At 40.2% G+C, this 13986-nt stretch overlaps 2 protein-coding genes across 2 annotated transcripts; both read left to right on the forward strand.

Moving 5' to 3' along the window:
• Nucleotides 1-5582: 5582 nt before the first annotated feature.
• Nucleotides 5583-6500, forward strand: LOC307258751 (olfactory receptor 2T27-like; the record flags this gene model as incomplete). Its single annotated transcript, XM_080038406.1, has 1 exon — nt 5583-6500. The coding sequence occupies one exon, from the start codon at nt 5583-5585 to the stop codon at nt 6498-6500; it is 918 nt and encodes a 305-aa protein (XP_079894532.1).
• A 3753-nt stretch (nt 6501-10253) lies between these two features.
• On the forward strand, nt 10254-11177 carry LOC307258752 (olfactory receptor 11A1-like; the record flags this gene model as incomplete). The annotated part of the gene is made up of 1 exon (XM_080038407.1): nt 10254-11177. One exon carries the CDS (start codon nt 10254-10256, stop codon nt 11175-11177), a length of 924 nt encoding a protein of 307 aa, XP_079894533.1.
• Nucleotides 11178-13986: the final 2809 nt, after the last annotated feature.

Below are 13986 nucleotides of genomic sequence, written 5' to 3' on the forward strand. Positions count from 1 at the left end.
GCAGTGTGGCACTTCTGTAAACTTACTGAAACGTGTGCATGCTGTTTTTTTCTGCGCTGTCTCTGCTGTTGATACAGATTGGTTGTGTTGCCACGGCGACGTAGCGATTTTAACTTTCTAAGTTTTGCTCAGCACTTTTTCCTGTTCAACGTCCCTGTTACTGAGTCCTTAGTCTCGCAAAGCCAGACCAAACTACAGCACGTAGTATGGTCTGGAAGCACTCTGTTTAGAGCCGTCTATTCGGGTGGGGAAACCGGGGGAAACTGGGCTAGCCTGTTTGTATTTGTTTAAACCAATCACAATCATCTAGGGCGGGGCTAACCCCGGGAAGCAGCAGCGGTGTCCTGCAAAATAGTGCCGGGGGGGGACTTATTTTGATGGAACGTCTTCACGTCCAGAGACTGTCAGAGAAATGGCTAAACCCGCAAACGCCACACAAAAACTATTAAAGACAAAAGGAATATACATAGTGTGTTGCTTTCTAACCAGCATGTCAAGACACCATACACTTTAGCCCCCGAGGAGCTCACGGGATAACTTAACCGGAGTGAACTAGCCACGTAGTGTTATCTCTGGTAACATTATCATCGGCGGTTGAGAGGACGGCTACGGCGGTCGAGTAGAATTTTTAGCATTCGAGAACTTATGTCAGCACCTCCTATCGCTGTAGTCAGAGCCGTAGTCCGTCTGTTTACAGGCAGAACAGGGTTTTGACGTTGTGAGCGCTACACCAACTGCAGCAAGTAGCCGTAAGAGTTGCTAGGTGATAGTGGAAGCCGTTGGAATCTTTCCCCGTCGCTAAAACACCGCTGCTTAGTCCCTCACCAAAGAAAGGGAACGGCGGATCTTAATCTAGCTGGTTATAAGGTCCGGTGCTCAATTCAAACCCCCACGCTTCATTTTCCAGAGTTTATGAGGGTATTTCTGCCCAGGGGTAGTTGTACAATGAAGTTGGACAGCTAGGCTAGGCTAAGCTAGGCTGCGTCCCGGACCGCCGCCGCCAATATTATTATCCCGAAGTATAGCCACACTTTATTTCTGTCTACAGTAATGTGACTTCTCACACCCTGTGTGTGTGTGAGAGAGAGCGCTGCACATAAGCACACGGGTTGACTGTGAGCGAATTGTTTCCGAATTTGAGGGGGATCACAATAGGGGAAAGCCAGCAACCGGAAAAGGAGGGGGCTGCGTCAGGGCTGCGTTGCTTTTCGACGCAAGCGAATAGACGCTGGCGGAAGTGGTCATGCCAGACTACTGAGTCCTTAATATCTCCATAGAGCAGGTGTGAGTACCAGATATGCTCGGCTGCCAGATAAGCTCGGGTTGCACAATGATGATGCACTTCCTGTAAATTATATTCAAATAAACTTAAAAAAAACAGTTTTCCCTACCTTTTCCTGAAGCGAAAATGTATTTACTGTATTAAAACCAACATTAAGCTTACAAGTTTGGCATTCGCCTTTTATTAGATAAAACAGAGAAAAATGTTTCATGTTCGGGCTGTATTGAACGCTCTCGCGAGATCTCTTGTAACGATGATCTTGGGGACAATAATTACGTATTCCACAATCCCTTGATATTCCGAACGATAGTGTTGGAGCCATTATGCCACTCTTTTGTTTGTTTTATTTTGTGACCTGTAGTTCGGTGTTTTGACCACTGGGTGGAGCTTTGGGCTCTAAAAAAGGCATATAGGTAATCACCTGGCACGGCCAGGTGTGTACTTTGGGAAGAGCTAACAGTTTTGTACCGTGTCATCGTGTCACCATGCTTGTTTGATCTGTACTAAAATGATGGAAGTTACTGAACTATACCTTACCTGAATGAAACTGGAATATGTGCTACGGTGAGAATGCACCGACAACACAAATAAATGGGTCACAGCACTCAAAGAGAAGTTTGCATCGGACATTGATTATTGGCACCACAGAACACGCGTACGGCCGAGTTCTCCCACACCACATCACACCAAACAAACCTAATGCAGAGCCGGTTAAAAGGCTCTACAGATAGCTTATCTATTTTTTCAGAAAACTACACATACTTTCTTTCTACATGTATCTTTATTGTAATGTTTGTATTGTGAATGATAATATTATAATAGATTGCAGTTTGCAATAGATTCGTAAGAAATAAGTGGATCTCGCGTAGTACAGGAAGTGCGTCATCATTATGCAACCCGAGCTTATCTGGCAGCCGAGCATATCTGGTACTCACACCGGGGGCCTATCCGAAAAGTCCAATCTCCTAACCTATAAGCCTCCTTTCCTATACCTTAACCCCTAAACGTCATCGGGGTTAAGGAGAGATGAAAGGTGGACAGCGCTGTTTCAAATGAATTCGACTCCACTTTTCCTAACCGACGTCATTGCGCAACGGCGAGTATTGCTGACGTGAGTCACTAGCGTGAAACTACACTATTCTCCGAAAATTGACTACAACAAGCGCTCGTTTGATCCATGCGTTCTTTTCATATTGATTTTAATCAGGTTGTCGCCAACAGAGTGAGAATCACTCCCATATATCCCAATTCACATGTGGAATAAAAAGAGGCTACTTATGTTGATGTTGAAATGAACTGCCCCCAGTAACTTCATTAAATGTGAAGTTGGTATTTTACTTTCTTATGGTGTAAATTATGTGCTACGAAAATAACTATTATGATGTTGGTCTTTTATGAGTTCTTTATTATCTATGGGGGAGGGGAGGGGGGTATTTTGTTTTAGCCGAGTTAAATCTTCCTCTCTTCTCTTCTCTTCTCTTCTCCTCTCCTCTCTTCTGTTTTACCTCTCGTTCGTATTCGTGTAGAGTCGGTAAACTCCGGCGGTGGCCTGTTGCTTTAAATCTTGCCGCCGTAAAGGATTATGGGATACCACTATCTCCTTTCCTTTAGCATAGGTTGGTCCGGAGTAACCTATGCTAAAGGAGGGTTAAAGGATGAATCGAGGCTCCTTTCCTATGCCTTTCCTAAGCATTTTGAGAATTCGGATCACCTATCCGCTGAGTAGGCCTACTTCCGGTTCATCTCGATAGGAAAGGAAATTTCCTATGCAAAAAATACTTTTCGGATAGGCCCCAGCACTGGTTTTTATTTTCGCCACTAGTTCAACGTTTGCTTGCTAGCATGCTTCTGCTCATTGGCTTCCGTGTTTAACACGTGCGCACCCGCACCGAATGCACACGCGCATCGCGCCGCGTGCAGCAGACACACCCACACACGCAGACACAGGCTGTGTCTTGATTCAGGGGTTGCAGCCTACGTAGTACGTAGGCTGCATTTGAAGACCGATTGCGTCATAGCGGCGCTCAAAGGCTGTCCCATTTGCAAGGCTCTTTGCAAGGCTCCTCATATGCGGCCGAGAAATGCAGCCTTCGTTTCACGGTTTTGAAGGCTGCATCAGATGTATTGTTCGTGGCCCAACATATCCCAAGATTCATTGCGTTTTTTTCAGAGATTGCATAAAATAAAATAAAAAATAACAAAACAGCAACGTGTTGCTCCATCTTCTTAACTTTTATCTTCCTTTCTTTTTTTCTTGTACTTTTTTTTCTTTTCGTCTGGTAGGCAACTTCTTTTTCTTTTTTCCTCCATTGACAGGGCTGTCGGTTGCTAGGCAGCACAGGAGCGGCGAGTCGTCACGCAAGGTAACGGCTTGTTACGCAAACCGGAAATGCTCGTAAACGGAGACCTGCGGAGACCGTCCCGTTTAACAAGGCTCGTTGGCCTTGGAATCGGCCTTCATAGGCTATAGCCTTCATAGACCGCGAGACTGCGTCCTACCAAGTGCGTGGTTTCTGTAATGGGACACAGCCACAGATCAGCTGATGGGATGATCAAAGGAGAGGTTGTAAAGACAGGCGCACACGAGGGGTAGACCGACAATGCCGCGCAGACGCGCGCAAATGATTATTACGGAATCAATGAAAAATTTATAAAAAAAATAAATAAAAAAAAATATATATTTTTTTTAAGTCAGGCTGCTGTTGGCCTGGCGGGGGGTCCCGTTGGCCTGGCGGGGCCGCCAGGCCTGTATAATGGTAGGGGAAACACTGGTTGCGTTCCGAATCGCATACTTTCTACTATATAGTACGTAGAAAAAAGATTTAGGATGTCCCGATTCTTGTGGCCAGATTTAGGATGGTTAGAAGTACCCGGATGTCCTACTTTATGCGGCCAAGATTGTTAGTGTTGAAAAGTGCATCCTATTTGGGCGATTCTGTCCCACAATCCAGTGCGCACGTGAAGTGACGTAACATCGACGAAGCCTCCATATGAAAACAAACGGGGATGCGACGGATATAAAAGCAAGAGGCAAGATCGAGGCGCAATGTTATGATGAAATAAGAGAGAAAAGTATGTCCCAATAGTATGCCTACTGCATCCTAACTAGATTCTTTTTATCGTCGGGTGTAGTATGTAGAATAGAAAAAAGAAAGAGTATGCGATTCGGAACGCAACCACTGTCTCTACATCTCCTTCTCGAAAAATCCCGGAAGAAATACAAAACAAAAAAAAATTAAATTGTCCTGCCCCGACAAATTTAAGACCTTTGAGTAATGGATTTAAGAACAGCATATACAATTTTTAATGAATTTAAGACTTTTTAAAGATCCGCGAACACCCTGTGTTACATGTAATTTATGATCATCAGAGGAAAAATTAGACTGTTCCAGAAATATTTGAAAGTTCCTCATAGCACCCTTAAGAAGTGAAAACTAAACTTTTGCATCCATTTAAAATGACTTTGGGTCCAGGCACCACACTACAATGAATGTCCAGTATAGGGGGACACAGCCAATAGGTGATAAACACAGGACGTGTGTATATCATGGAAAGTTCTTTAGTGCGGTTGCAAAACTACAATGTGAAACCAAACCTGAGCAGATCAAATCTATACAGGGGATAAAAAAACTTGGTTCTGATCTTGGTGCAGACTTTAAATGTGCAATATGTAACTCTGGGTGTGTCAGAGAAGAGAACATTTTCTACGGTATACTCTCATAACTGAATAATCAAACTTTCCTCACAGGAAAATGAAAATCCCTGGAACACTGAATTTAGAAAGCTTCCTGAAAAGTTACTGTTTCACTGTTCACAGCAGCAGGGCCCACAGCTTGGTTCACAAACATATTTTAGGCTTACGTTTGGTTCCAGGTTCCCCCAAAAAATTGTTTTGATTTATGATGAAATAATTATTCAATACTAAGAATTACATGTAGAGACATGTCTACATGTTTTGTAAACTAACTGCAGGCTCTGTGAATGTAAACAAATCCCCCTCCTCTGAAACTGTGTAGTGTCACTTTAACTGGGCATTGCAAAACATGACATCAGACAATAACATCATTAAGTTTAAGGCCTCTAGAGTTCCATGAAAACTTAATGAGATCCATCGAGGTTGAAATATTCTGATAAAACAACCCGCAGACTCAAACCGTTCACTTTCTGTGCTATCATGTGTTGATACGTGCTTGTAACTGTCATATACTGCGCAGTGAGAGATACATGGTTTGTATGCTATGTTAACATTAATGTGAACTTCAAAATAAGACTTATAATATTTTCTCCTAGGACAGCCTTCATGGATAATAGAGTCAATGTAACATTTCTTCTTATCGATGGCTATGTGGAACTGCACAAATACCGATACCTTTATTTCATGATAATGTTAACAGTGTATATTCTGATAATATGCAGTAATTCTACTATTGTGTATCTGATCTGGAATCACCAAAACCTCCACGAACCGATGTACATTTTCATTGCTGCCTTGCTCATCAACTCTGTTCTTTTCAGCACTGCTACCTACCCCAAACTTTTAATCGATTTTTTATCCGAACAACAAATCATCTCATATTTGGGTTGCCTCGTTCAGGGCTATGTATATTATACTCTGGCTTCTTCTGAGTTTTTACTACTGGCGGCTATGTCTTATGACCGCTATGTGTCTATATGCAAACCTCTGCAATATCAAACTATCATGACAAAGACTAATGTGAATGTTTTACTGGTTGTAGCTTGGCTTGTGCCCACCTGTCAAGGTGCTGTGTTGTTTGTATTTAACGCTAAGATAAAACTCTGTGCTTTTACTTTGAAGGGGATCATATGTAACAGTACATTTCAGACACTGCACTGTGAGAGGTCTACAGTGCTGAATGTAGGTGGTTTGGTTGTTCTAACAAATGTTATGATTTGCCCTACGATTTTTGTACTATTCACATACACAAGGATATTTATAATTGCATATAGAAGTTGTAGAGAAGTGAGGAGAAAAGCTGCCCAGACATGTTTACCACATCTGATAGTTTTAATCAACTTCTCAAGTTTGACTATATACGATGTGCTTTTACTGCGAATGACAGAGTTTCCTAAAATTGTTCGTTTCATAATGACTTTACAAATGCTAATGTATCATCCTCTATTGAACCCAATCATATATGGGCTGAAAATGAAAGAAATCTATAAACACCTAAAGATTTTCTTTCGTAAAATGTTCTAGTTACACTGGTAATTGTTAGATTAGACATTTTGAATTGAAATTGCATTTCAAGGTGCATTATATAACTGTGTGTCAGAGAATCAAAATCTGCCTTTTATTTTTCTTAACTTTCACATTTTTGTTGTAAATTTACATCGTGTTTCAGTTAGAGGTTATTTTGTGTCTTGGCACTGAAGAACTTGAGCACACTCTGCTGGTCAAATCTGAGAATGTAGTTTAAAGGTGCACTGTGTAACTGTGTGTGTCAGGCAGAGAAGTGAACATTTTCTAAGGATTATTCTCATAAAACAAATGTGATCCCTGGAACACTGTTTGAAGTCAGAAAGCTTCCTGAAAAGTTGTTTCACAGTTTGGTTTACAAACATATTCTAGTCTTATTTGGTTCCAGGTTCCTCAAAATGATTTAGTCAAATAGTAAGAATTACATGTAGAGTAAATACGTTTTTGTAAACTAACTGCATGCTCTGTGAATGTAAACAAATCCACCCCCTCTGAAACTATGTAGTGACCCTTTAGTGTACTAATACTGGTAATAGATATTTTTTTTTAATGTATTTAGAGTAGCCTATGTGTTATACAGTCCCCTCCGATAGTATTGGAACAGTGAGGCCAATTCCTTTATTTTTGCTGTAGACTGGAAACATTTGGGTTTGACACCAAAATATGAAGATGAGGCAATATATCAACATTTCAGCTTTCATTTCCAGGTATTAACATCTGGATCTGATACACAACTGAGAAGATATCATTATTTGAAAAGGAGGTGAGCAAAAGTATTGGAACAGATAGAATTAAAATAAATTAAAGTGAATAAGACTTAATGTTTTGTTGCAATCCTTCGCTTGCAATAACTGCATCAAGCCTGTGACCCATTGACATCACAAAACTTATGCATTCTTCTTTTGTGTTGCTGTTTGTTTTGGGGGGTTACTCTCTTTAGCAGGTAAAATGCATGCTTTATAGGGTTTGTATATGGTTTGGTTGTTCTAGTAAATGTGGTAATTTCACCTACGATTTTTATACTATTCACATACACAAGGATTTTTATAATTACATATAGAAGTTGTAGAGAAGTGAGGAGAAAAGCAGCCCAGACATGTTTACCACACCTTATTGTATTAACCCATTGATGACTATGGCAATCTAGGATGCATGTCCTTAATGCCTGAGGGTTTTCTGAAAAAATAGTACGAATTGTCAAGTCTACCAAAACCTTAATATCTAAGCCTGTGTAGCACATAGAAACATGAAATAAAATACATTTAAAAGTTAAGGTTCACAGGTTTTATTTAAACATGCTCCCTTAGCGCTTACAAACCAACAAATATTTCTAAAAATCGTCAAAATTAGATGAATTAGAAAATTATTAAATATTGTTAATAAATAGATGCAATGTGTTGTGTGATTTTCGTCAGTAGTCTATAGTAGACCTTGATTCTGCGCACCAAACGCCACTAACTGTTCTGTCGCCGACATAGCTGGCGTATTTTTTTTATTATTTTGTTTTATTTTTTAATTTTTAATTTTTTTGATTGACATGATTTTCGGCAAACCACACAACTTTTGGGTGGTCACGTGGTCTTAAAAAAATCAACAAAACCCACCTCATGTGTATTTGAACCAATGACAGTGCATTCTATGCTGGGAATGCCATGAAAATTAGATAAAGTAATAATGCTGCGCGACGCAGCATCAGGCAGGAGAGCCAATGTGGCATCGCGCAGCAGCTGTCATCAATGGGTTAATCAACTTCTCATGTTTGCTTGTGTACGATGTGCTTTTACTGCGAATTGGGACAGAGATTCCCAAAATTGTTCATTTCATAATGACTTTACAATTGCTAATGTATAATCCTCTCTTCAATCCAATTATATACGGGCTGAAAATGAAAGAAATCTACAAACACCTTAAGAGTTTGTTTTATAAAATGCCTTGATGTTCTTAGACTGGTAATTCATAGAGTATTTATTCTTATGTCTTTAGCATCTGTGTTTGAAGGTGCACTATGTAACTTCGGGTGTTTCAGAGAAGTGAACATTTTCTAAGGTATATTCTTATAACTGAATAAACAAACTTTCCTCACAGGAATATGTGACATTGTTTGAAGTTAGAAAGCTTCCTCAAAAGTTGCTGTTTCACTGTTGTGGTTTACAGCAGCAGGGCCCACAGTTTAATTTACAAACATATTCTAGTCTTTTGTTTGGTTCCAGGTTCTCTGGTAATAGATACATTTTTGTATGTGTTTAGAATATGTGTTATAAGAGTTTGTTTTGCATAATGCCCTAATGTAGTAACAATGATAACTGTTGAATAGAGATAACATTTCTTCCCAATTTGTGTTTTAATAACATGGAACGAGCTGCCAGAGTATGTGCTGAGGCCGCCTTTAGTTAACTCCTTCTAGAATAAGTTGGATACATTTTGTTTGTCAAAGGAAGGCATGTTCAACTGTAGATTCTTCTTCGTAATAATGACAATTATCACGTTGTTAATTTTTTTTAATTGATGTGAATTATTCAATTGTTGCGACTTCTAACTTGCATATTATGGTGAATTATTTTAAAGATGAGTTTTTGGGCATTTTTTTAATGATTTTATTAGACAGTTTGTAGAGACAGAGATGAAATGGGGTAGAGAGGGGAATGACATGCAGAGAACGACCCGGGCCGGATTCTAACCCGGGTCTGCTGTGAAGAGGACTGAGCCTCTATGGGAGGGCTCTAATCACACACCACAAGCGCCCTGATGGTCAGAGAATGAGAATTTGAGAACATTTCAATAACATTTTGAAAGTTACAGTTTTGTGTTGTGATGATTCGGTAATGTGAAACTATGGTGGCCTATTAGTGCCACTATAGACGGAGGTATTTATTTAAGAAAAACTTGAAACGTTTAATTATGAGGTCATTCATAGCAGACATACCCCACTCATTTTAAAATAAAAAAAATTGTTTCTGCATGTGTGCATATATATATATAAACACAACATAAACTCTATTTAAGTTTGTCATACATTTTAATTTGAAAAAAACATAAATGTTCTACCCGGAAACAGTTAAACGGTAAAAATAACATTCTATCCTACTATATCAGTGGTTTATACCTCATATGGAGAACATGTTTAGAGCAATATGTTTCGCAAAACGTGTTCTGTGGGGTCTCGGTGGCACATCCGGTCCTTTCGGGGCCAGGGAGCGATTCAACCACTTTTTTGAGTTGGCGCGCTCTGTCCGTGGCAAAGCTTGTTGCCTGGTGGGTTAATACTTCACACTTGGAGCTCAAGTGTCTCAAATGGGATGTTTGCATCCCAGAGGTTGTGTGTTCAAATCCTTATCTGGGAATTTGAACATTTTCAAGTCAAATACTCGCGGCAAAGAGATAAAACTGTGCAGAGAAAGTTTGTTGTAGTTTCGTTAACAGTCAAAAGGGTGAAGAGTGAAGAGTGCAAGGCAAGCTTTAACTTCAAACTTTTGACCAATCAGTAAACTGCGTTATGATGTCATGTTTCCAAAGTTCAGGCCTCCAAAGTTTGAGTGAGTTGTTGTTTACGTGCAGATATCTTTCGGTGGCGACTTTAACTTAATTAGATCCATGGAGAGTGAAGCAATCATCTGATAAAAATACTATCTAGAAACTTAGGCAGTTCATTTCGATGGGAACGCTGTGGGTGAGACTCTCCTTTACAGGTTACACTGTTATTGAGTTACGGTTATTTCATTTACATTTGTCTAGCTATAATTCTTCATTAACTTAATGGACAATGATTTAAATGTTACATATTTTATAACCTTTGCTGGGCATGTGGAAGTGGATAAATACAGATACCTTTATTTTGTGATGATGTTAACAGTGTATATTCTGATAATATGCAGTAATTCTACTATTGTGTATCTGATCTGGAATCACCAAAACCTCCACGAACCGATGTACATTTTCATTGCTGCCTTGCTCATCAACTCTGTTCTTTTCAGCACCGGTATCTACCCAAAACTTTTAATCGATTTTCTATCAGATCGACAAATCATCTCATATTCAACTTGCCTCTTTCAGCTCTATGCATATTATACTCTGGCTTCTTCTGAGTTTTTACTACTGGCGGCTATGTCTTATGACCGCTATGTGTCTATATGCAAACCTCTGCAATATCAAACTATCATGACAAAGACTAATGTGAATGTTTTACTGTTTGTAGCTTGGCTTGTGCCTGTGTGTCAAGGTGTTGTGACAGTTGTTTTGAGCGCTAAGAAAAAACTCTGTGCTTTTACTTTGAAGGGGATCATGTGTAACAGCACATTTCAGACACTGCACTGTGTGAGGTCTACAATGCTGAATATATATGGTTTGGTTGTTCTAGTAAATATGGTAATTTGCCCTACGATTTTTGTACTATTCACATACACAAGGATTTTTATAATTACATATAGAAGTTGTAGAGAAGTAAGAAGAAAAGCTGCCCAGACATGTTTACCACACCTTATTGTATTAATCAACTTCTCATGTTTGCTTGTGTACGATGTGCTTTTACTGCGAATGGGGACAGAGTTTCCCAAAATTGTTCGTTTCATAATGACTTTACAATTGCTAATGTATCATCCTCTATTTAACCCGATCATATATGGGCTGAAAATGAAAGAAATCTATAAACACCTAAAGATTTTCTTTCGTAAAATGTTCTAATGTAGTTACACTGGTAATTGTTAGATTAGACATTTTGAATTGAAATTGCATTTCAAGGTGCATTAAATAACTTTGTGTGTCAGAGAATCAAAATCTGCCTTTTATTTTTCTTAACCTTCACATTTTTGTTGTAAATTTACATCGTGTTTCAGTTAGAGGTTATTGTCTAGGTTTGTGTCTTGGCACTGAAGAACTTGAGCACACTCTGCTGGTCAAATCTGAGAATGTAGTTTAAAGGTGCACTGTGTAACTGTGTGTGTCAGGCAGAGAAGTGAACATTTTCTAAGGATTATTCTCATAAACAGAGTTTCCCAAAATTGTTCGTTTCATAATGACTTTACAATTGCTTATCTATCATCCTCTCTTCAATCCAATTATATATGGGCTGAAAATGAAAGAAATCTATAAACACCTCAAGAGTTTGTTTTGCATAATGCCCTATTGTACTAACACTGGTAATTGTTGAATAGAGAAATAATGTCCTTGCAATTTGTGTTCTAATAGCATGGAACGAGCTGCCAGAGTATTGAGGCCGCCTTTAGTTAACTCCTTCTAGAATAAGTTGGATACATTTAGTTAGTCAAAGGAAGGCATGTACAACTGTAGATTCTGCTTCGTAAAGATGATGTGGTACTCTCAAAACTATTAATTTTATTTAAATTAGCCCAAGGTAATTTTCTTGAATTTAAGGGCTTCAGGATATTGTTATAAATGTATGAGACCAGTACATTCATTTATTCGCCACATTCAGCTCTATGGAGGCTTCGTCGATGTTACGTCACTTCACGTGCACACTGGATTGTGGGTCAGAATCGCCCAAATTGGATGCACTTTTCAACACTAACAATCTTGGCCGCATGAAGTAGGACATCCGGGTACTTCTAACCATCCTAAATCTGGCCACAAGAATCGGGACATCCTAAATCTTTTTTCTACATACTATATAGTAGAAAGTATGCGATTCGGAACGCAACCTTGGATGACAAACTAACCAGCCGTGTCTTCATTGCTTCTCACCTTTTCTGTATATTACAGGTCAGTAGTTGGTATAAAATGTCAACCTTCTAAAGCCTTGCTTTATATGTATAACTGTTGAAGAAGTTCGGGTCATGTTTTTGAGTGTTTTAGCGAACTTGAGAGACTTTAAAATACTGCCGTTGAGAACAAAGGGAGAGAAAAGACCGTAAAGGCCCTTTCCCACCGCCGCGCGGCAACGCGCTGCCTCCATTCATTTCAATGAGGGAAGGGCGGCTGAGGGGAGGCGGCATGGGAGGCGACATGGGAGGCGGTACAGCCGCGGCGGTTTGACCAGGAAGCGGTTGCCGCCCACGTGAACGAGCACAGATTTTTCCCAACCGCTCAGCTTTCCCCGTGTCGAAACTCTCAGCGGCAGCCGCCCGGCGGCAAGTCGGTTATACAAGGCATCGTTGCAAATGGAGTATACAGACATAAACAACACGGCTCTACCATGTATTAAGTCAATGTTAAAGTGTCTGTCATTTAAAAAAGATTGGATATATATTCGACGTTGAACACAAACATTTGGAACCAGTGATTGAAGCCGATTTTCTAGGGGAATAATTTTTTAGACGGAACTGTACTTTCTCTCTGTACTTTTATTCTTCATAAAAGCTCATATAGAGAGACTATAACATCGTTATACGAGAGAGAAAGAGAGAAATAAGTGTGGTGGACTTCTGGTCGGGCTATCCTAACGATACGATCACCGAAGCATCTCGCTGTCATTGCCGCCGAGGCAGCAGCCGCTTTTAAAAACGCCGGGCTCACCGGTGGAGTCCTCCAGCAAGGAGGCGGTTGAGAGGGCGGTTGCCGCGCGGCGGTGGGAAAGGCCCTTAAGGCGCGAAAGCTCCCAAGTGCCCCTGGCTGCAGCTCGCAGATCGAGGAGGAGCTTAAATTTAGGTTTAAACGTTTAAAGGCCTACTTCACCGGTTTGAATATGAAGGTGTATTGAATTCTGAGATCCTATGTACACTCAACAAAAATATAAACGCAACACTTTTGTTTTTGCTCCCATTTTTCATGAGATGGACTTAAAGATCTAAAATTCATTCCAGATACACAATTGTACCATTTCTCTCAAACATTGTTCACAAATCTGTCTAAATGTGTGATAGTGAGCACTTCTGCTTTGCTGAGATAATCCATCCCACCTCACAGGTGTGCCACATCAAGATGCTGATCTGACATCACGATTAGTGCACAGGTGTGCCTTAGACTGTCCACAATAAAAGGCCACCCTGAAATGTGCAGTTTTGTCTCCCAGCAAAATGCCACAGATGCCACAAGCATTGAGGGAGCGTGCAATTGGCATGCTGACAGCAGGAATGTCAACCAGATCTGTTGCTCGTGCATTGAATGTTCATTTCTCCACCATAAGCCGTCTCCAGCAACTTCGCACAGCCATTGAAGAGGAGTGGACCAACATTCCACAGGCCACAATTGACAATCTGATAAACTCTATGCGAAGAAGATGTGTTGCACTGCATGAGGCAAATGGTGGTCACACCAGATACTGACTGGTTCTGAGTCCCCAGGAACAAAAACAAAAGTGTTGCGTTTATATTTTTGTTGAGTGTATGTATAACTTTTGAATAAGCTAAGCCTTGCTTTATATGGGTAACTGTGGAATGAGCTCGGGTCATGTTTTGAGTGTTTTTAGCGAACTGAAGAGAAAATACTTTAATGAGTGTAGCCTCATGCTCCGCCGAATATGGGTTTATTATTCGCCCTGCGTAATGTCTTGCAGGCGTGCCGCTTGATGTAAGGGTTATAGAGCTGTTAAGCGGAA

The sequence above is a fragment of the Ammodytes marinus genome (assembly GCF_949987685.1).
Source record: "Ammodytes marinus genome assembly, chromosome: 12".
Classification (NCBI taxonomy): Eukaryota; Metazoa; Chordata; class Actinopteri; order Uranoscopiformes; family Ammodytidae; genus Ammodytes; species Ammodytes marinus.